The sequence below is a fragment of the Sinocyclocheilus anshuiensis genome, unplaced genomic scaffold (assembly GCF_001515605.1).
Source record: "Sinocyclocheilus anshuiensis isolate Anshui unplaced genomic scaffold, SAMN03320099.WGS_v1.1 scaffold566, whole genome shotgun sequence".
NCBI classification, from domain to species: domain Eukaryota; kingdom Metazoa; phylum Chordata; class Actinopteri; order Cypriniformes; family Cyprinidae; genus Sinocyclocheilus; species Sinocyclocheilus anshuiensis.
Window position 1 is genome coordinate 468,713 of NW_015542410.1, and position 21,340 is coordinate 490,052.

General features: G+C 35.6%; 3 protein-coding genes and 1 long non-coding RNA gene across 9 annotated transcripts in view; 3 read left to right on the top strand and 1 right to left on the bottom strand.

Annotated features, from left to right (window-relative positions):
- The first annotated feature begins 1,774 nt into the window (after positions 1-1,774).
- Positions 1,775-11,010, top strand: LOC107693313 (pre-B-cell leukemia transcription factor-interacting protein 1-like). 4 transcript variants are annotated; one of them, XM_016492644.1, is made up of 11 exons: positions 1,775-2,213; positions 3,520-3,611; positions 3,707-3,791; positions 4,508-4,602; positions 5,004-5,610; positions 6,281-6,514; positions 6,736-6,759; positions 8,023-8,054; positions 8,147-8,209; positions 8,411-8,588; positions 9,934-11,010. In XM_016492644.1, the coding sequence occupies exons 2-11, from the start codon at positions 3,546-3,548 to the stop codon at positions 10,860-10,862; spliced, it is 2,313 nt and encodes a 770-aa protein (XP_016348130.1). In that variant the 5' UTR covers positions 1,775-2,213; positions 3,520-3,545; the 3' UTR covers positions 10,863-11,010. The 4 variants fall into 4 exon arrangements, with proteins under 4 accessions (XP_016348130.1, XP_016348129.1, XP_016348131.1 ...); XM_016492643.1 differs by having other exon boundaries at positions 1,775-2,164; XM_016492645.1 differs by having other exon boundaries at positions 1,775-2,164; positions 4,508-4,584.
- A 2,417-nt stretch (positions 11,011-13,427) lies between these two features.
- LOC107693277 (protein S100-A11-like) lies at positions 13,428-15,538 on the top strand. 3 transcript variants are annotated; one of them, XM_016492586.1, is made up of 3 exons: positions 13,428-13,569; positions 13,981-14,136; positions 15,290-15,538. In XM_016492586.1, exons 2-3 carry the CDS (start codon positions 14,008-14,010, stop codon positions 15,422-15,424), a joined length of 264 nt encoding a protein of 87 aa, XP_016348072.1. In that variant the 5' UTR covers positions 13,428-13,569; positions 13,981-14,007; the 3' UTR covers positions 15,425-15,538. The 3 variants fall into 3 exon arrangements, with proteins under 3 accessions (XP_016348072.1, XP_016348071.1, XP_016348070.1); XM_016492585.1 differs by lacking the exon at positions 13,428-13,569 and adding an exon at positions 13,799-13,875; XM_016492584.1 differs by lacking the exon at positions 13,428-13,569 and adding an exon at positions 13,818-13,882.
- A 77-nt stretch (positions 15,539-15,615) lies between these two features.
- On the bottom strand, positions 15,616-17,252 carry LOC107693315 (uncharacterized). The gene is made up of 3 exons (XR_001634717.1): positions 17,024-17,252; positions 16,001-16,113; positions 15,616-15,882 (listed from the first exon to the last, which is right to left on the bottom strand). It is a non-coding gene; the product is annotated as an uncharacterized LOC107693315 (long non-coding RNA).
- A 63-nt stretch (positions 17,253-17,315) lies between these two features.
- LOC107693314 (nucleolar protein 9-like) overlaps positions 17,316-21,340 on the top strand; it is a 9,840-nt gene continuing 5,815 nt past the window's right edge. Inside the window, exon 1 of the mRNA XM_016492648.1 lies at positions 17,316-17,393. The gene's annotated coding sequence lies outside the window, so the exon portion shown is untranslated. The remainder of the gene's footprint in view (positions 17,394-21,340) is intronic.

Below are 21,340 nucleotides of genomic sequence, written 5' to 3' on the forward strand. Positions count from 1 at the left end.
TATAACTATAACTTTATGTATCATTTTACAATAACTATTTACAAATATTTGCCATCGTTGATGGCAACACTTTTTTTTCTGTCTCTCGTAGGCGCTTCTGCTACATATGAAGCTTTGAAACATTTATGACTTGCCAAGTCACATCATGCTCTTGTTTCGAAACACTTTTCGAAACATTCTAAAATCCCCCCTGTTCGCTGCTGATGGCGTTGATCTGGTGAACCCATGAACAGTGTCAAATATTTAACTGATCTCGGTTCAGTTTTATAATTCCGGTTATTTATTTATTATAATCCATAATAAAAGAACACCGATTTTACAGACCCTTCATATTTAATGGCATTACATTATTTGTAAATTACATTTAAAGGCACAATATGTAAGATTTTTTTATTAAAATATCCAAAAACCACTAGAACAGTGTTATATATTTCGCGCCCTCCAGCAGCGAAAATTACATATTGTGCCTTTAATACTAAAACTTTTGTGAAATTTTTGGCTTCGATGCATTTGCAACTTTTTGAACAGCTGGTGCCGCTATGTGTTATTTTGTACGCTTGGAAACATTGAGTGAATTTTGCGAAGCAATTTGTTCAAGATTCAAGTGGCGTTATTGGTTTGGAAAAAGGCTTTGCATTGCCGAACACTGGTAAAATAAAAAACATCAAAATAAATAAATGAAATAAATGAATAAATAAATAAAAAAGAGAAGGAAAAGGTTAAAAAAATACAAATTGATTCAGTTGATTCTGAATTCAAAGCTATATTCAAAAACATATTTCATCTCATTCACTTATGATTGTAATGAAATTACCCAGAGGACTTCAGTAATACCAAAAAAGGACTTTGGTAATACACAGTTGTTGTAATATTGTTGCAGTGTTTTGTACATTGCAATGGAATGTTTTTCTTAGTGAAGCTTTAAGATAACATGCAGGTTCAATTGAATCCAAACCTAAACTTTACCCCTGATTACCTGTCAGTTTTTTGTGGTAATGACTTGCCGATTATACACTATCCCTTACATATGAATCATACATATACACAGCTCTATTTCTGCTGTTCCATAAGCGCCACCTGCAGTCAGACAGTGGATTCACATTTTCATTCAGCCAGTCTGTAGTGCAGTTTTTGCTTAAACCAATGCAAAAGTCAAGCCGGATTTTAGGTACTGTTGTAAATTTTAACCGGTTAATTGAAAACAAGCTATAGTGCATTCTAAAAATCAAAACAATTCGGATAATAAGGTATCTAGAATTATTACCAGAGCAGATACAATCATTCATCAATTTGACTTGTATCCTTTTTTTCTTAAAAATGGTTTAAAATCTGAAATGTAAGGTTTATCATTTCATAAAACTCTTTTTTTTTATTTTTTTTTTATTTTAACATAATACATGTTACTGATAACATGTTATAGTAACCCAACCAACATTATTTTTCCATTTAAAAATCAGCCATCGTTGTTAATGTAATTATTTTAATGTTTCTGCCGTTGTTTCATTTAGCCTATTAAAAACTTTACAACTGATTTTGGGTGGTGGGTGGTCGTTAAATATTTTTTTTTTCCAGGGTCCCTTGGAAAAAAGGTTGGGAACCACTGGGTTAAAGTAGCCTATGTTTTTTGTTGCTTCCTTTTATATAATACAGCAATGTTTTATACATATCTATTTGCTTTAGCTATGTGTTAATTACAAAAGAACATGTTGCAACACAAGAGCGATGTTTATTTAGGCCAGTCCAGCTGTAACAGTCAGGCATTCGGGAAGTCCCAACAGATTTAGCTCTTGTTGTGTAGACGTGTCATTAGACTGCTGGAGGAGAACATGTCTTGTCCCTATATATAGGGAGTTAATGCATGTTGTGGGGAGTCTTTACTTCCCCTCAAGTCAACGATAAAACAGCACTTCACGTTCAGATTGTCACTTTCACCTGCCTTTGTCAGTCACAGCTGAAATGAGCTGTCTGTATGCGCGACACGACGCTTTATTCCCATTGGCTGTTTAGTGTTTAAGCGGAACGGTATCGGAGTCCCATTGGAGAGAAACGCAAACTCGGAATTCCCGAAGTTGCGAAGTTCGCGAGACGGATCGCTCGTGGTGAAATTAAACGATTGCAGACAGAATAACGCGTGCGCAACTCGTCTGAGGCCGTTTTAAGCACGGTAAACGTTTTATGTAACAGCATCCGTGTATATAATCTGGAACGAGTAGGTAAGGATTATTTCATGCGGAAGAGGGCTGTGTTCATTCTGCATGGCGTGTGGTGTTGCTGAACGCTGAATTGGCCACAGTACACAATGTAAACACGCAGCCTACGCTGTGCATGCCATTATGACAGCGCTTTACCGAATTCAATATGTCCATTTAAACGCGATAAACAATAGGCCAGGAAGGCAGCGAGGCCGTCCGAACATTTTTGGTCACATTTGAGTGTGGCTTTATAGACTGCAGCAGTCTCTTGTGTATTGTTCGTGGCTTGAATTGTATTGCCTGTTGTTATGTAATAGCTGTAATCGTTATCTTGTTGATTACATCGGTTATATCTAATTGAATCAATAAAGGTAAACAGTGCGCCAGTGTGGATTATATAAAACGTGTGCTTAGGTTCACTGATTCTCGAGGAATGCAACGAAAAACCTGTACTAATGATGTTTATGCATTTATATGCATTGTTGTTTTGTGAACCTGTTCCTTTTAAGATGCATTTACCTATGCGTGGGTTTAGGCATCCTCCATTTTCACACAAAATGTGTTTTTCCTTGCCTGTCACTGTGTCATCATGTCAGATACAAACACATTGTGTCATATATGTAATATAAATACTGACAAATCTAGCATTAGCTTGAATGAATGAATGAACTGAGACTATAGCTCAACTACATATATTGTTACCACAGTAAGATGGAAAATCTTACAACGTTGACTAAATGAATTTTTGCACATCACACATTTATTAAAATAGCCTTTAGTAGTCATTTTGTGTTTTAAATGTTTCAAATGTTGCTTGCAACACTTTGCTTGCAACAGAGACAAAGTTTTGAAACCTTAGACAATTCCTGTCAGGATATAGTAGTAATGTTTCTTTGAGAGATTCTTATTTATGTATTTCTTTAATTGAATATATGTTTTAATCAATATGAATAATTGAGTTATGAGTCTCTGAAGACGGGCGGTTTTAGGGAATATTGATAATGCAGTGTCATTAGATGTAACAAAAAGACAATCCACTAAAATGGCATATTTGTGGTAATTGATCATCTCTGGTTAATTTCAAAGTGTAAATATATTATAGTTATAGGATGTGTTGACTGCGTTATTGCGGTCAAAAATCAAAATCAGTACAATCAGTTGTACATTACTGTCTGCAGAGTGTAGGTGGAATTAGGAAATCAGTGCAATACTTGCAACAATATTAATGTATGCTATCACTCATTCTGCTGAATGTGATGGCCTGTGCAGAGCAGTAGATAATGGTAATAAATCAATCTTTCTGCTTGTGGTTATCTTCATTATGTAGGTGCTGTGCAGAGCCACAAGAGGGCCATGTCTGATAACAGCACCGGCAGCACTGGGTCATCCAGTAATAGCTGGACTCTGCTCTCTCCGGAGGTTTGCAAAACATATTATCAAAATGCTTGTGTTAGTGATATTGTCTGATTTGTATGAATGAATCAGATGTAGTGATGTGCACTTTTGATTTTTAGGAGGCTGCTGCGGACCCTACTGCACCAGTGGATGATGGGACGGAGAGTATTGGAGATGCACCCAGTCTTTCTGAGGAAATAGCAGGTTATAAACCTAATTGCTCCTTAATGCTACTTTTTAATTAGTAGTAAGGATCAGTATTATTTTGGGAATTGGGAGAAAAAGTAAAATAAATTTTTGTTTGCAGACTTTGCACTATTGTTCAAAAATGTGGGGTCATTAAGATTTTTTTAAAAGAAATTAATATTTTTATCCAGCTAGGACACATTAAATTGACCAAAAGTGACTTTAAAGATTAAATATTTATTTGAAAATCAATTTCACATAAATATTGTTCATTTGAACTTTCTATTTATCAAAGAATTCTGAAAAAAGTGTCATGGTTTTCACAAAAATAAAAAGCAGCACAATTAATAAGAATTCTCTCTTGAGCACCAAATCAACATATTATAATTATTTCTGAAGGATCATGTGACATTGAAGACTGGAGTAATGACTGCTGAAAATTCAGCTTTGACATCACAAGAAAAAATAATATTATAAAAAATATTAAAATTGGAAATAGTTATTTTTATGTTGTATTAATATTTCACAATATTACTGTTTTACTGGTCAAAGAAATACAGCCATGGTGAGCATAAAAGACATAAAAACTTAAAAAAATTGTACGAACCCAAAACTTTTGAACTGTAGTGTATATTAATGTGCTGCTTATAGGATCTGTTGAACGAAGCCACATTATCTCTATAGTTGTAACACCAATTTGTAGATTTTGTAATGTGAAACTGTGTCTATTTCAGGAAGCTCTTTGGAGGTGAGGTCACATGACCCCGAAACGCCAATGGTGGAGACTGTTTTGTCAGAGGAGGGTCACCAGGTCAGTGCATCACCACCGGTATGTAAAGCGCATGATGCTCAGTTATCATTCTATATCACAGTATTTGTTTTGTATACTTTGTTCACATTGTGCACAAGTATGACTTGGTCTTTAAATTCAACCTGAATCTAAATTTTGCCATTTTGAAAGCGATTAAGTCTGTTTCGTTTGTTCAGATGTCCATTCATGCATGTCAAAAAAACAAAAAGAATTTAAAACTGGATCAGATTTCTAACTACAATATCTATGTAAAGATTTTAATCTGATTTTAAACCTCTTTTTTTCTGTTTATCTACTAATCCTACTAAAAGTGGTGCCTGTCATCTGAATGTGAAGTTCAGATTGACTTTTTCTTGATACTTAATGCCAAACTGTCTCCTTCCTAAAAGACTAACAACTGTATGTTGTCCGATATCCAGATTTGCCAGGAAACATCTCCAGATTTCTTTGAGGAAGTGGCAGCGTCTGGTCATACCGATGTTGAGCTTGATCCTGAGATCCATGCTCCTGTCATCCATGACACAATCGCCAGTTCTCCCCCTGACAGTGACCTTCTGGGTGCTGTTCCCTTCAGCATCGCTACAGAATCAGCCTTTCAGTTTTCAGAGCAGTCGGTCCTTGATGAACCCACCGAAGAGGACGTTGCTGATATCTTCCCTGGCCAGCATGTTCCAGTCCAAGAAAGCCCCGCCCCTGAACCAGAACCCAAAATCACCTCCACTCCCGAACCATTCAGAGAAATGAGCTCTTCTCCAGATGTCCCTGTGAGCCCCATCCCTGAAATCAGTGATTCTTCTGCAGTCCCTGTGCTTGATATTCATGCTGATGTCCATCCTGCACCTGAAACCCCGCCTCTGGCCCCGCCCTCCGAGACTGATACAGGATTTGGTTCCACAAAAGAAAGCCCCGCCCCTGACAGCCCTTACCCTGAAACCATTGGTTCAGTTGAAACTGAGGAGGAGGCTACTTTTGAGAAAGAAGACATAGAGCTGCCAGAGAAATTCCCAGATGTTATCAGAGAGCCAGGTTTGATGTTCAAAAAAGGTTTATTAAGTATTATATGTTCAAGAAAATCTTTTCAGCTTATAAATTTATTTTCATTATATTTAGCCGTTGTTGTTTTATATGTATACACACACACACACAGTATGTTTGTGTGTGCAAGTAAAACAACCCAGAGTATGTATTTTAAATAAATATTATTAACAAATAATAAATGTATTACTAAATAAATATACACATATAATGATATATTGTATAAAATTTGTATTAGTATAAAATGTTTTGTTTTACTGTTTGTTTTTGTGTGAGCATGTCTCTATTATAATTAGTGTGTGTGTGTATATATAGACATAGATATAGATAATATATCATTATAAATATGATATTATATTAAATTTATATACTGTATATATATATATATATATAAAAATGTAACAATTCTAACTATACATGTATTGAAAATAAATTATATAAATATTTATTTAAATATATTTAATGTATTTGTAATATATAATGTATTATTATTTAGCTTTATTTTTCAGTAATGAATTTTACTGAATTTGAGTAAATGTTACAGAGTTTTAATATATTAAACATGTTCTAGAGTTTTTTTCTTCCACCATTACTTATTTCTATCCAGTTTTACCATATTTCTGCTTATGTCCTTTCTCCTTATTTTTTCTATAATGTTCAGAATCTCTTGGTGCTGAACTTCCAGCGGGCACCTCAGCAGAAGATGATGGTCTGAGGCTCCGACATGTGCAACCTACCATACTGCTGAAGCGAAGCTCAGACGAGGAGGAAGAGGAAGAGGAAGAGGAGGAATTCAACCTGCCAGTGAGGAAAGAGGAGAAACGAGGTTTCTCTATGAATCAGCTGATCGTGGGAGCTTTGGTCCTGCTCTGTGTTGGATCATTCTTTTTCTCAGGTGAGTTGTTTTGTGACATTGATACGAATCTAAAAAGTCACAAATCTAAATCACATTCTGTAATTGGTCCTATAAAACAGATGTCATTTGACATCACACATAACATCGGTTGTGCATAATTCATATTTAGCCGATGGTTATGAGTACATGCCTCATTATACATGAGAAAGTCCATTAATTTCCCATTTTCAGTGGTTGCATTCATGTTGTTATGTCTCCAGGTTCTGTGGTTGACCTGTCTGATGGTAGGTTCATAGTTTGAGCTAGGTGGCAGTATATGCTTGTGTTTGAGCTGTAGATAGGAGTTGCCCTCCAGTGCCGATGGTAGAGTTTGTTCACATCATATATTCAAACATTAACAAATGAGTGGAAAAAAAAAGTACAATTACCTGAGGGCAGCCTCTATCATCAGCCTGAATCATCACTGCGGATGCACTGCTTTACCAAGGGGCTTATCAGCTGGTTGCTTCTACATTTCCCTTTTAAAGTTGAAGTGTATCATTTCTGGGCCACATTTTGTCAAACACTCTTCCAGTGCTCAAACATGCAGGGAGCTTCCCAAACTTACACTTTTGTTCAGGCCACTCAAACAAACAGACTGCAGTTTGGTGTCACTTGGGACAAGAAATTACACACTTCATCTTTTTTTAGTTGTTTAGTTTCAGTAGTGGCTGCCTCACCCTGAAATGGCTTAATGCTGAGATTCAGCTGACGTTTTTGTAGAGAATGCCAGGGTTACTAAATCAAAAGGTAACTAATTTAGGTTTTTGTGTAAAAATAAAATAAAGTTTGGTGTCATTAAGATTTTTTTCATTTTTCTTTTAAAGATGTTTAGTGTTTATTAATGTTAAAGTGCTTATTTGATGAAAAATACAGTAATATTGTAAAATATTATTATTATTTAATAGTTTAAATATTATTATAATTAAAAATAGTCTATTTTAATATTTAAACATGTATTCCTGTGATGGCAAAGCTGAATTTTCAGCGTCATTACTCCAGTCTTCGGAGTCACATGATCCTTCAGAAATGATCTGATATGCTAATTTGGTGTTTAAGAAACATTTCTTATTATTGTCATTGTTAAACAGTTGTGCTGCTTTATATTTTTGTGATTAAAAAATCTGAATTGTTTGATGAATAGAAATGTAAAAAGATCAGCATTTGAAGTAGAAATCTTTTGTAACATTATAAACCCCTTTATGATCACTTTTAATTAATGAATGCATCCTTGCACAATACATTTATTAATTTCTTTCTTAATTTCTTACTGACCCCAAACTTTTCAGTGTGGTACAGAAAGACCTGGTTCATATATCCAGACAAAACATGCCTGTGAAAAACAACCTAACTCCAGAACTGTGTGACTGCTGTTGCATAAACTACACAGACTTTTACTTTTTATCTTTTTTACTTTTTACAGTTTTTGACACTAACAGTTTTGTAATTCACTTCATCTTGTCTGTGAAATCTCAGAGAACATTACAAATCTATTTTCTCTCCCGCAGATGATTTTGATGGTACAGAATTAAGTGACCAGGTTTGTGCATTGCTTTATTTTTTGTCTTTGCTCTGTTTCATTATTGACATGTACAAGTTGATTTCTCCTCTGACTTGTGTCTCTGTTTCTAGGAGCTTCTTGATAAACTTGCTCAAGAGAATAAACAAATAAATATATTCGAGGCTCAGATTGAGGTTAGTCCACAGTTCCTCTATTCTCTAACTTTGACCATATGACATAAGGAAATCTCATTGCATTAATAGTGAAAACTTGCTTCTTTTTCTATGTGAATGCAGCTTTCCCATTAAATGGCCTTGTTGCAATGTCTATAGCGCATTTCAGCAAATTATTTTCAGATGTTGAACTCTTAGGATATGGTCTTTGTCATTGATCAGTCACAGAAAGAAGAGTTGGACCGGGCTCTGAAAATGGCGGCGGATATGCATAGCACTGAGAAGGAAGCTCTGGAAAATGAGAACACTAAATTGAAAGAACAACTGTCTGATCTGCCTGGTTTAAAAGAAGAACTACAGACGCTGAGAGCAAGAGTTGCTGAGCTCACAAAGCTTACCGGTATGATGAGAGAGTGGGAATGGCACATGAACAGTATTTGAATTTTAAAACTCAGCATCTAAATTTGGATGTATTTGGATAGGCTGTGTACATTTAACAGCCAAAAGACTGAACAAGATGAGAATGAGTTTGTTAGCTTTTACCCTACCGTTCAAAAGTTTGTGGTCAGTAAAATATATTTCAAAAGTAAATGAATGCTTCTATTCAGCAAGGACACTAAAGAGACACTAAAGACATCTATAATGTTACTAATTATTTACATTTCAAATAAATGCTTTTCTTTTGAACTTTATATTAATCAAAGAATCCTGAAAAATGTATCATGGTTTTACAAAAATATCACAAAAATGTGAAGCTGATTTCAGCACTGATAATAATAAAAATGTTTCCTGAGCACCAGATCAGCATATTAGAATGATTTCTGAAGGATCATGTGAAGCTGAATACTGGAGTAATGATGCTGAAAATTCAGCTTTGACAACACAGGAATAAATACATTCATACATTTTTTACATAGAAAACAGTTATTTTGATTTGTAATAATGTTATAAAATATATTACTGCTTTTACTGTGATAAAATAAATGCAGCCCTGGTGAGCAGAAGAGATTTTTTTTCAAAAACATTTAAAAAACAATCTCGCCAATCACAATTTTTTTTGAAAGGTAGTGTATATTTATACACACAATAAACATTACTAATTAACTAACCTATGAATTGGTAATCAGCTGATATTAGAGTTTTTTTTATTTATTTTATTGGTATCTGTCAATTTTGGATATTTAATTGTGATTGCTAATGGCTTTTATTTTTACATTTAGATTACCTTTCTGTCATATAACCCTGACTGGAAGTTTATCTATAAAACACTAATCATTTAATAAAAATTCTGAATGTGATTTTTAGCAAATTTCAAAATAAGTGCCTTTTATCATATATCCCCTGTTTTCTCACTGCACATTATAATATTGTGCTGCCTGAATTCACTTGTAGTAAAAGTCAAATATTACACTAAAAAATGCTGGGTTAAATACAACCCAGTGCTGGGTAAAATAGGGACAAACCCAGCAATTGGGCTGTTTTGAGCCAGCGGTTGGGTTAAATGTTTAACCCAACCTTCTGGGTAGTAACCCAACCGCTGGGTCAAAACAACTCAATTGCTGGGTTTGTCCCTATTTTACCCAGCATTTTTTAGAGTGTAGATTTACAGTTTTATTTAGACAAGATATGGAATTTTTATAATTAAACCTTTTTTTTTTTTTTTTTTACAACCCTACATCAGTTGAAAGTTGAAATGTGGAATAATATATGTGCAGTGTATTCTACTATTTCTTTTTCTCCTTCAGTTCAAGATCTTCCACAACAGCTCCCCGACTCTGGCCCGCCTTCCACTGGTGAGTCTAGTCCAGAAGGAACTGAGAAACACTGGGATAAAAAAGACGAACTCAAGCGTCAGAAAACTCTTTTGGAGGAAAGCCGGAAGAGGCTGGAGGGAATGAAGAAACAGGGCTGGAACAAGCAGGGTTTGAGGGAGAGCTTGATGGAAATACAGAAGAGACTCGAGAAACAGGTGGATCAGCTGGGCAAGCGGGAAGAGTGGAAGAGGAAACACCAAGAGCACAAAGGAGAAAAGAAGGAATGGGGCAGAAAGAAAGAACACGACAGTCGCTGGAAGAAGGACGAGGTGGAAAGGGGAAAGGAGTGGAAGCATGGTAAGGACAAACAGAAAGACCATCTCAAGAAGTACAAAGAAGAGTGGGACCACAAGAAGGATGAGAGAAGGCAAGAGAGAGAAAGGAGACAAAAGGAAAGACCTTGGGAGGCCAAACCTTCCAAGCATCATCACCACCACCATCATCATCATCACCACCATGAGCAGGTAGACTTCTGGAAACACCAAGAAGAGAAGCTAAGGAGGAACCGCCGTCCTGCCGAAGGCTGCCATGGCATATCCAACTGCGCTGATGCAGAGGGACTTGTTCCAGTAAAGCTTGTAGAGTTTCAGGACCTTCTTGAGGTCTACCTAAGCAAACTAGATGGTGTTCCACAGGAAAGCAAGGGGTCTCTCAGCCGCCTCACTGCTCAGTTCTTCAGCGGCGGTGTTTTTGCCCACGACAGAATGCTCTTCAGCGAGTTTGCCGAGGATGTTGCAGATATCCTGGAAGATCTGGCAGATGGTTTAGAAGACAAACAGCATGACAGTGATTCCCTCGAAGAAGAGATGGAGGAGTTTGAGAAAGAGGCTCTGCTACAGTTTACCGTCCCTTTGGCATAATTGGTGCTGCCTCCCACCACAGAAACTCGGTTGACTGGATGGAGAAAAACACCAAGTGAAGGAAAGTAAAAAGAAACAATCTTACTCAGGGGTGTCAAACTCAATTCCCAGAGGGCCGCAGCCCTGCAGAGTTTAGCTCCAACCCTAATTAAACACACCTGATCCAGCTAATCAGGTCCTTTAGGGCCTGTTTACACCTGGTCATTTCATGCGTTTTCGCTGATCGGATACCTATCTGATTTGTTCAAACGTTTCCATTTACACTTGGCCACATAAATGTATCGTAGCAAAACGGATATAAATCCGATCTTCAATTCCCGCGCTATATTTAAATTTAATGGAGTTCACGTCAATGAAATCAAAAGATAAGCGCTGCAAGATCAAAGCCCGCAATAGGAGAGCGCGCGGCATCAGAACTGGAAAAATAGGTTAGTCACACTACTTTTAATGAAGATGATTATGTGTTGCGACTTATTTTCAGTTTCATTCGCGGCAGTTTGCTCGTCGGCTTGCTGAAGAGATGTTCAGCTACTGATCCGCGGCAATGCGTGTTGCATTAGCGCTGTCATATCTGACTATAATGTCATATAGCCTATAACACGCTCTCACACGTTTGTTATTTTAACATTTTTGGGAGGAGTAAAATTTACATATGTGGTTTCAACAACCAGATGCATTTACACTTGTCCAGTTTCGTCTGGAATGCGGCCCAGACCACCTCCTGAAGTGGTTTGAGCGATCGGATTTATATCTGTTTTGAATGCGTTTCGGAGGGCATTTACACCTGGCCTTTTCACGATAGGATAGCTATCCGATCAGAAAAAAACGCATGAAGTGACCAGGTGTAAACAGGCCCTTAGACTTATTTGAAAACTATATGGTATGTTGGAGCAGGGTTGGAACTAAACTCTACAGGGCTGCGGCCCTCCAGGAACTGAGTTTGACACTCCTGATCTTACCGGTTACTTTGCCCAGTCTTTACAGACTGTAGATGTAGTTTAATGCCTTGTGTGTGAGGAGTTTCTCCCTTTGGAGTCTTGTCATTAGTGAAGTCCCACATGTGCGTTGGGTGTTTTGTTGTAAGCTACCTCCGTTAGTCCTGTTCTTCAACGCCAAACCCTTTGACTCTTGCTTGCTGTGTAAAGTGTCAGTCATCTTATTAAGTGTTGCCACATGAGTGAAACTGCTTCACTTGTAGATCACCTAGTACATAAGGAGTTGTGAACGAGATTAACACTAAACTGGATAAGTGCAATGAGATTGGTGGAGAATGTCCCTTTATAGTTGTCTGAATGCCCAAAATGTACTTTAAAAAAATGGTGTAGAATGTCAGAACTTTTAAGCAGATTTTTTTAATTTAATTTTTATTATTAAAATCCTGGTTTCTTTGCACCTACCCCATGATTTTGCTTACTAAGCTGGTGTCAAACTGGTTTCTTTTTAAGTTTTGTTATCACCAGAGGTTTTAGAGGTCATTGTAAACGTTAATTTTTTTTTCGGTTTCTACCCCAACTACCCCAAGTTCTGTTCACGCTTAATGTAAAGTACAAAAAAGTAAAATCTTTGAATGTGTTTTTTTTTTCTTTAGGAATTTGATGTTATCTTATGTGCCTTTACTAGTGAGCACAGAATGCTAGTACTGAAATCAACTCAAAACCACATTGAATGAAAATAGAGAAAGTTTCAGTAATGGTTTTGTTTGCACTGTGGTGATGTGGACATTTATTTATACCCTCTTTCTATCTTAGGAAAACAGCCATTGTAGTGAATCATCAAGATCATTTGATTACAGCTGTGCTATTGTTTTGTTGCACTCTTTTGGGATGAAAACTATTGAATTTAGCCCTTTTCTTGTCTAATTTGTAAATACAAAGAAAAGTTATTTAATGGAATTCATAGTTTAAGTTATAATATGGCACAATGATATTTAATATGAAAGACAATTTAATATTGCCATTTCAAAAGAAAGGTAATACAAGACCAAATGCCACAATGTATCAATATGAACAATTTTTGATGATTATTAAAATTATGTACCATTGCCATGAGAATTACTCTTTATTGAGATTTATTTTACAACTGACACATACAACAGAAATGGGTGATTCCTTGAGGATGTCTAGTCTCATTTATTCAATACCTTGACAATTTTTGTTTCGTATTCTCTATAAAAGCACATTCAGTTCTGACCTCTAAAAGTGATCTGTAGGAGACATATTAGTGAGGTCTTTGTATTTATTCCAGCATGTCAGTTGATGCTGAGTACGTTTTGACAGCGTTATCAGATGAAGTTTTCCTGATGACAGATGTTTGGATTGACAACATTTAGGAAACCTGATAGGTGTAGATTAATCAACCTTCATGTGTTAGGTTATGCTTTGAAATAATCACAAACAAATATAAATGGTACATTTTCTCAGTACCGAAAACCACAATGTGGCGTTTATGCCATTAATCTGTCGAATATACTGCATATTTTGTCCTCTGGATTACTATAAATGCATTGTGTGTGTGTGTGAAAGAGAGCCTAAACTACCTTGCTATGGAAACATTGAAGCAGGAGATAAGAACATCCTGACTTGTGAAATGGAGCAGTGGGTGTGATTTTGGTTTTCCGCTGAGTTTGACCGTCAGATGAAGATAATATAAGGTGAGATGTGGTCATTTACACACACCACTCCAGTCAGAACATCATTCCTTTGCTCAGGTAAGCACATGACTTTATTCTGTTATCTATTGGATCTCATTTTTGGTTTGCATTGTATGTACCCTTTTGCCCTTAAACTGTTGGTTCAGCCAAAAATGAATATTCTGTCATTATTTACTTACCCTGTTGTTCATCTTTTTGGCATCTAACAAAAAATTACCTGTTTTTTTTTTTCCATACAATGACAGTAAATGGTGATCACATGTAGGGCTGCACGATTAATCGCATGCGATATTTAACGCGAAAGAAGCTTAGACATTCTGTTAAATAGCTCTAAGTCATGGATTTGGAGTATGATGATTATAAGTAAATGGTTCAGAATCTTCATTTCTGAGTGAAATACTTTTATACCCCAAAATGGATATTTGACTACTAAAAAGGACTAACGTCAATTACTTTTTTGTTTTCTAGCCACCTAACTATCCCACTCCCAAAGTCATGGAATCTGCCATTAACGTGCTCGTCTCCCAGTTCAAGACTTACGCAGGGAAAGATGGCTCTGCGAACACTCTGAGCAAAGATGAGTTTCAGAGCCTGGTCACTTCCCAGCTCCCAAACTTTGTAAAGGTAAGCCTTTTGAGTTAATACAGTATGGTTTGTCCACTTCATATCTATATTCCACAATTCAGGTCTACGTACTTAAATATAAAGGTCCATTTAGAACCCATTTAGTTGTTTAGAAAATCATCTGCTTTAAAGAATACGGAATCTTAAAAAACTATAATGTAATGTTAAGAACTTTTTTTTTTTTTTAATCCCCACAGAACCATAAAACCAACTCAAAATGGTTCTTAATAAGAAGAGGAGTGTCTGCTGACTCTCAGGTCCTGCGAAGAACCTCTATTTTTAGGAGCTTATAGCTACAGTAAATGGTTATCTTCTACAGCATGCTAAACTTTATTATAGAATTTACTGTAGAATATAAATTTTTTTTTTTTTTTTTAATCTGTGACCTTTAATCACAATATTTAGAAAATGAAATTGAAGATTGTTTAAAAAATAAATAATGGTCTTCATTCCAGTGCTTAATTAGTATGTGTTCTGAAAAAAATGAACCAAAATGAGTAAGAATGCTGAATTTTACTAAAGAATCGTTTTATAGAATTCTTTTACATTTGTTTTACATCTGTGACCTATAATCACATTATTTAAATAATGAAATGAAAGATCATTTTAATAAATAATGGCCTTATTTACAGTGTTTGTTTAGTAGGCTATTCTGTTTTCTGAGAAGAATGAATCCAAAAGGATAAGAGCACCATTTCAGAGGTCTGGTGCAAGTTATTAGTTAACCACATCCCAGTCCTCTAAAGAATTTCTTGTGAGTCACGTGTTTGTGATTTTGTAGAGGAAATTACACAAATCCTTCCTATGCTACAACTCTCAAGTCAGAGACAGACCTTATACTGCTAGTGAGTATGAAAACAAACTGGCTGCTTTCAGAATCAGAATTAGCTTTATTCGCCAGGTGTGCAAACACACAAGGAATTTGTTGTTTTGTTAATCAGCATGTTTACATCCAAACCAGATTACTAAAGCTGGATACAATAGAAAAATGCCACATCAGAGCATTTTCTGTTTGGCCCATCCAGAACAGGAACTCCCCCCTAAACTAATAGGTCAGCAGAAAAGAATGCGCAGTACCACTGACAACCACTAGATGGAGACGCTATCATTGCAAGTGCGTATAAATGCCTGTCCATCTTGTCCTCTCCCACAGAATGCCTCTGACCCGGCCACCATTGATCAGCTCATGAACTCATTGGACGAGAATAACGACGGAGAGCTGACGTTCCTGGAGTTCTGGCAGCTGATTGGCAGTGTGGCGAGCCAACATGGCGGCTTTAGCCAATAAAGAAACCTGAAGTATTAGTCAACTTGAAGAAAATCACTTTAATTTTACCTTGTGACTTTATGTAATTATAACATTGCGCAGTTAATGATTGTCCAAAGCAGGTGACGGCAAATAAAAGAAAGAGTTGTTTTATTCTCTAGGTAATCTTGCCTTGCCTCTTTATTGAGCATGTCGTATAAGACTCTCTGCACACTCTCCTCAATCTCTCCCATTCTTTTGTGTAGACAAAACAACGCATCTGATTTAATAGCATCATTTTATGGTAACCCAACACCACCCTGAGGCCATCGACTATCCGATTGCACAGCGGCTTAGTTTTAGACATTAACAATTTCGGCTCCGGACAGCAGTCAGTTACGAGACATCCTTATTGACATATTCAATCTCCCACACAATATGAAGTAGGTGCCACCAGTTGCCTTGCTTACAGGTGTGGCTTGGGGGAAGGGAGTTGGTCTCTTGGATAATAAGGGAGATTTAGATCTTATTTGCAAGTGCAAATATATTAAACTGAACACAAAAATTCAGAAGAATTTTGAATTGCCTGAAGAACATTGGTTATTGATGTTCAATCACCTGAAAAGATGCATTGAGATTTTAATTTTAAACCCATCATATTGGTTTGATGAGGTGGCAACGGGTCTGAGAGTTTCAACCTTGCTGAACCGGTCACAGTTCCTGTGGGGTGCCTACAAAAACATTTTTAACAAAAACAAAAATATATTTAAGGTTTTAAGAAAATATATTAATATTTTTTAATAAATATTTAAGAAAAATATATTGAAGACAAGTCATAGGTGAACTTTGTAGCATTATCAGAGCTGTGAGGCATGACCATAGTCCACACAAAGTGAGGCCAGTCAATACAAACAACTTTACATAGGCGGTGCCTCTTGTAAACACAGATAATCATAGTAAAGAGGGCACTGGGATATGATTCATTAGCCTATATGTCTCCCCTGAGGCCTGTTAAAGGCTGTCTGAATATTTATCGCAATACAATGCATTCTTGTTAGCAAGAATTCTGACTAAAATTAATTCCTGGGGCATTAAAAAAATAAATAAATGAAGCACTGTCTCAATATTGCATGTTTAGTGCATACCAGTGTCAGAATTTGACTTTTTCAATTTATGAGGGGCTATTATTTGCCTCCCGGAATTCATTTTCAGACTTATTTTCTAACCATACATAAACATGTAAAGTGTCATTTTTATGACACACACTTTAATTGATTAATAAAAATTCAAAAGCAATATCAAAACACAATCAGTGTAGTTTTAGAAAACGAAAGAAATTGGTCGCCTCTATCTCTTTCCCATTATGGAAGATTTGTATCCAGCTAACCTCTCTCTCTCTCTCTCTGTGTGGGGGTTAATTTATTTTATTTTTTAGCTACCAGCTAGAAACCACCTACTATGTTTCAGAGGCACTAAATATATCACTTTATACGACTGTAATGCTTTAAAATATATACAATATTGTAACCGGTAAAACAATTTTGCCCAGAGGCCTGGTTAATTTCTGACACTCGTGCAAACATTGTGCAGGTAAGGGTTAAAGTTTTCGTACTTCCCACTAAAGCCCCAGACAAAACTCACCGTCCACTGCCATGATTCCCAGTGGGATTTCTGGCGTGAAACTACCAGAAATCATACTGTTGTTTTTACAGCAGTAGAAAACATTAGAAATGTCTTATTTTTAATTATGTCAAAACTCAAATGTCCTATTTAAAGTAGCCAAATAAGTTCCCCTCCTCCAGGTACACGCCCTTTCATTTGTCAGAGTCAGGGGCAAAAAAAAAAAAAACGTTAACGAAAAAAAAATCACGGAAGAGATTCGGCAGCGGTTCGAGTCTGACAAGTTTTTTTTTTTCTTTTCTTTTGAGGTAGGAAAGAAAAGGGAAAGGGAAAAAAAGAGGTTTACCTGCAGCTGCTGCGAACTGTCAATCCGTGCTGTCCCCATTTTAGGGTAAGTGCTCTAAAATACGTTTCTTTCACCTTGTAGGCCTATTTAAACACAAAACTTTGTAGTTTTGAACATGTAAGAGTTTTCGTTGAGTGTCAACGCCACGTTTTAGGAACACCCTTCGACCATCCTCAGCCAGATGAATCTGAAAACATCTCTCGTTTTCGCACAGTTAATACGTCTTTTTAATGAGTATACCGAACTATATACAGGTCAATATAACGTTACTAATGTGGTTTGACGCGTTGTTAATGGCGACGTTTGATTAAGAGTGCAAACGGGAACAATTACAGTGTCGTTGATGGAAAACTTATGTGGGTGCTTCTGTTGAATAGCATTGGCATTTTAAACTTATCTTAAATTGAATATAATATTTTAAACTTCACAATGATTATTGTGAAGTTTACGTTTTTTAAATGTATATTAAATTGAATATAATCTTTTAAGATTACTGTGTTGACGTTATTTTAAATATTTAACAAATTTAAAATATAAAAACAAATAGGCTATAAATAAATAAAAAATCAAACAAATGCTAAACGTTTATTATTATTTTTTTTTATATTCATAATATAATTGTAGTAAAATTAAGTGTAGATGCTTGTAGATTATGACATTATGAGTCGTGCCAACAGCAAATCAAGTCCAAGTCGGTACACTTGAGTCGTTTAACATAAAGGGTGTTTTATCCACGCGTGATTTCAGGGTGAAGAAAATAAGAACTACCTCGTGATTGTTCCCCACGAGTTTTTATGCACTGGCAAAGTTGTTCCTGAGTGAAATTTTAATGGCGCACGCGAGCGGCGGGTATTGTCTTTACTGTGATAGAGCGCGCGCGTATCACGTTCGCCAGTTTGGAAACGCAAACCTTTCAACCTCTTTTGCGCATTGGAGAGAAACGGTAGAGTGCACGCTGTTAAACTCCATATGTCTGTGTCCCCTTTTCTTTTTTTTTGAGTTTGTTTGCATGGATTTATTTATTCATTTCGCCCAGGAACAGCACAAGGTCATGTCTGTTTTGGAGAGTCATTGAGGTAATGAAAGATCCCTCTTCATTACTTATTATTAACCCATCCACGTGCTGTCTGTCTGAGGGAGTTTTGGGTTAAAGCTTGAGACTGTCTAGGGTAGCAAACGCTACATAATTCATATGACTTCAGGACTGGCACTGGATAGGGTTGAGACCCAAGGTTGAAAGGGTCAACCGGATCAATGAACGGTGCCTATAGTCACTAGAAATATGATTGTGGAGACAAGGTGTGTAAGACTTGTGACAACAGCACTGCATTGACTTCAATAGAGCAGCGGCCCTTTGATCTAGGGCGCATGTAGACATAGTTTGTACTGTGGATAAGGGCTGACTGTATCTGGACTGTACAGTAGGGGCTGTGTCTCAAACCAGTATTGTGCCGCCTACCTAGATGTTCCCTTTCAGTTAGGATGTTACTTTCTGTGTACACAGGTGCTGGTGCAGTAAACTGTGAGTTTATAGGCCTTAAAATAAATCTTTTTATGATAATGCTGTCTAGGTAGGCAGCTCACTAAGTTTTAAAACACAGCCTACACTGTAAAAAAAATTTCCGTAAAATGAACGGTAAAAAACCGGCAGCTGTGGTTGCCGGAATTTTACCGTAAAAAATACGGTAGCAACATTTGAGGTTTTACAGTTTTAACTTAAATTTACAGTTAAATACCGTAATTTCATTAACTGATATAATGTTAATATACAATTCACGGTCATTTTTTACAGTGTAGAAAAAGTCACTTGTATCATGTATACGTTTCAGGCATCTTTACTAGTTAAAAATATTATTTGTTTAGGTTACACCAACAAAAGTCCATTTTAAGGGTCAAATCAGGTACAATAGCACCTAAAGGTAACGACTGTGTTTACACTTACTTTTCCCTTTCTTTTTTTTTTTTTTAACATTGTTTACATTTGCTCTTTGGTTAAAGTATGTGAGAGCCAGATTTTTTACGTTTAAAACTTGTTTATTCTTTAATCTAAAGTTTAAATATAAATATAATATTTGGCATATGTTTTTTTTCTTTATAGTATTGGATGCTTTTGTAGCTTTTCAAAATTGGTTTCAAACAGCAATTTTTCCAGTTAAAAACCATTTTCAGGCATATATGTTATTATAGACAGATTTTGGGGTATCCTAAAAACAAAGGTTCTTTATTGGCATCTACGGTTCCGTCATGAAATTTTAACATCCATGGAAACTTTGAAGGTTCTTTATAATGGAAAAAAAGGTTCTTCAGCTGATAAAAATGTTTTTCACACTAAGAAAAAAATGGTTCTTTCGGAAATTTGTTCACTTAAAGGTTCTTAGAGGAACCCAAAAATGGTTCTATGGCATCGCTGCAAAAACCCCCTTAATTTCTGATGCCCAAAAATGAAGTCTAGAAAGGCATTCTGCTAGATTTTGAGACATAGTCATTGTTTTACCCGAATGAAGATGGTGTGCGAGTATGTAGCATTCATATTCGGCAGCCTATAGGAAGCATAATATAGCTTATTTCTGCATTGTGATATTAGCTGAGTGTCTGTGTGCCAAGGAAGTAGAAAACTATTTCCTGCACCATTCCACCTGACGGTATATAGTGTAAAAGACTCCTTCTCACTTTCAAACACCCTATGAAACCAGAAACTTTAATATGCGTACTGCGTCATCTCTGTATCTCCTTCTCGCTCTCATTAAATTAGGCTAATGGTCATGTTTCTTAATTGCTTACTACCTGTCAGTGTGGTTATTACTGCTGATAAGAGGAAACTGTGTATTTACGTCAGCTAATTTGGCGGCATCAGAAACCGTCTCGGATGACAAACACACCTACACAGATTTTGACCAGCAATAACAGCTCAAAGGGCTTTTTTGCTGACCGCTGGATGTCAAGTTTTTTTACGTCTTTGTTTGTACAGCTATGCAAATTATAAGGTTCCAGTCCTCATCTAACAAGCAAGCCGTAACTTTCTGGTTAAGTTTGAATGACTTGCGTAAAGAGCAATGATTGGAATTCAAAGGATGACACCCTCAGAGTTGTGTCACTCTGACACACTCGGGTCTGTTGTTCAAGATTTTATCAATGAAATGTACCTTTTGCTGAATGCACACTAGAAAACACTGGTTCCTTGAATCCATTCTGCTGTTATATAACCGGATCATTTTATATGTTTGACTTTTTTTTTTTTAGGTAGTTAAATACGTACCTACTTTTTATAGTATTTATAATAATATTTAGAATTAGCTTTTATTTTTTATATTTTCAGTTTTAATAAACATTGTATAGTTTTATTTATAGAAATATTTTAATTCGACTTAAACTTATTTATTTTAGTTAGTTGCCAAGGCAACATTTCAGATTTTTCAGCAAATATTTATTAATGTAGTATTTAGAATGATATTGAATTAGGTTTCATTTTTATATTTTCATTTTCAGTGTAATTGTATTTGAAGTTTTAGTATCAAGCATTTAAATTTTTTTTGTATGGCTGTAATTTAATTTCAGTTTTAGTCATTTTACTACCTTAACCTAAGTTTATTTATTTAATTTAGTTGCTAAGGCAACAATTCTAATTCTTCAGGTTTTTTTATTAATATAGTATTTATTAATGATTGTAATTAGCTTTTTTAAATATTTATTTTTATATTTACTGTTTTCATTTCAATTTTCTTTAAAGTTTTAAAAAAATACATTTCTATATTGGTTTTTAGTAATATTACTGCTTATTTATTTCAGTTAGTTGTCAAGAAATGTTTTTAATTTTTTTTAAATGTTTATCAAAATATTTATATTTTATTATATTTCAGCTTCATTTGAAAAATAGATTTTTAATAGTTTTAGTTATCAATAAAAACACTGCTACTGATGTCTTATTGTTGCCGCTGTGTTTTCGGAAATTATCCTTTTTTTTTTTTTTTTTTTTTTTTTTTTTATAAATATCT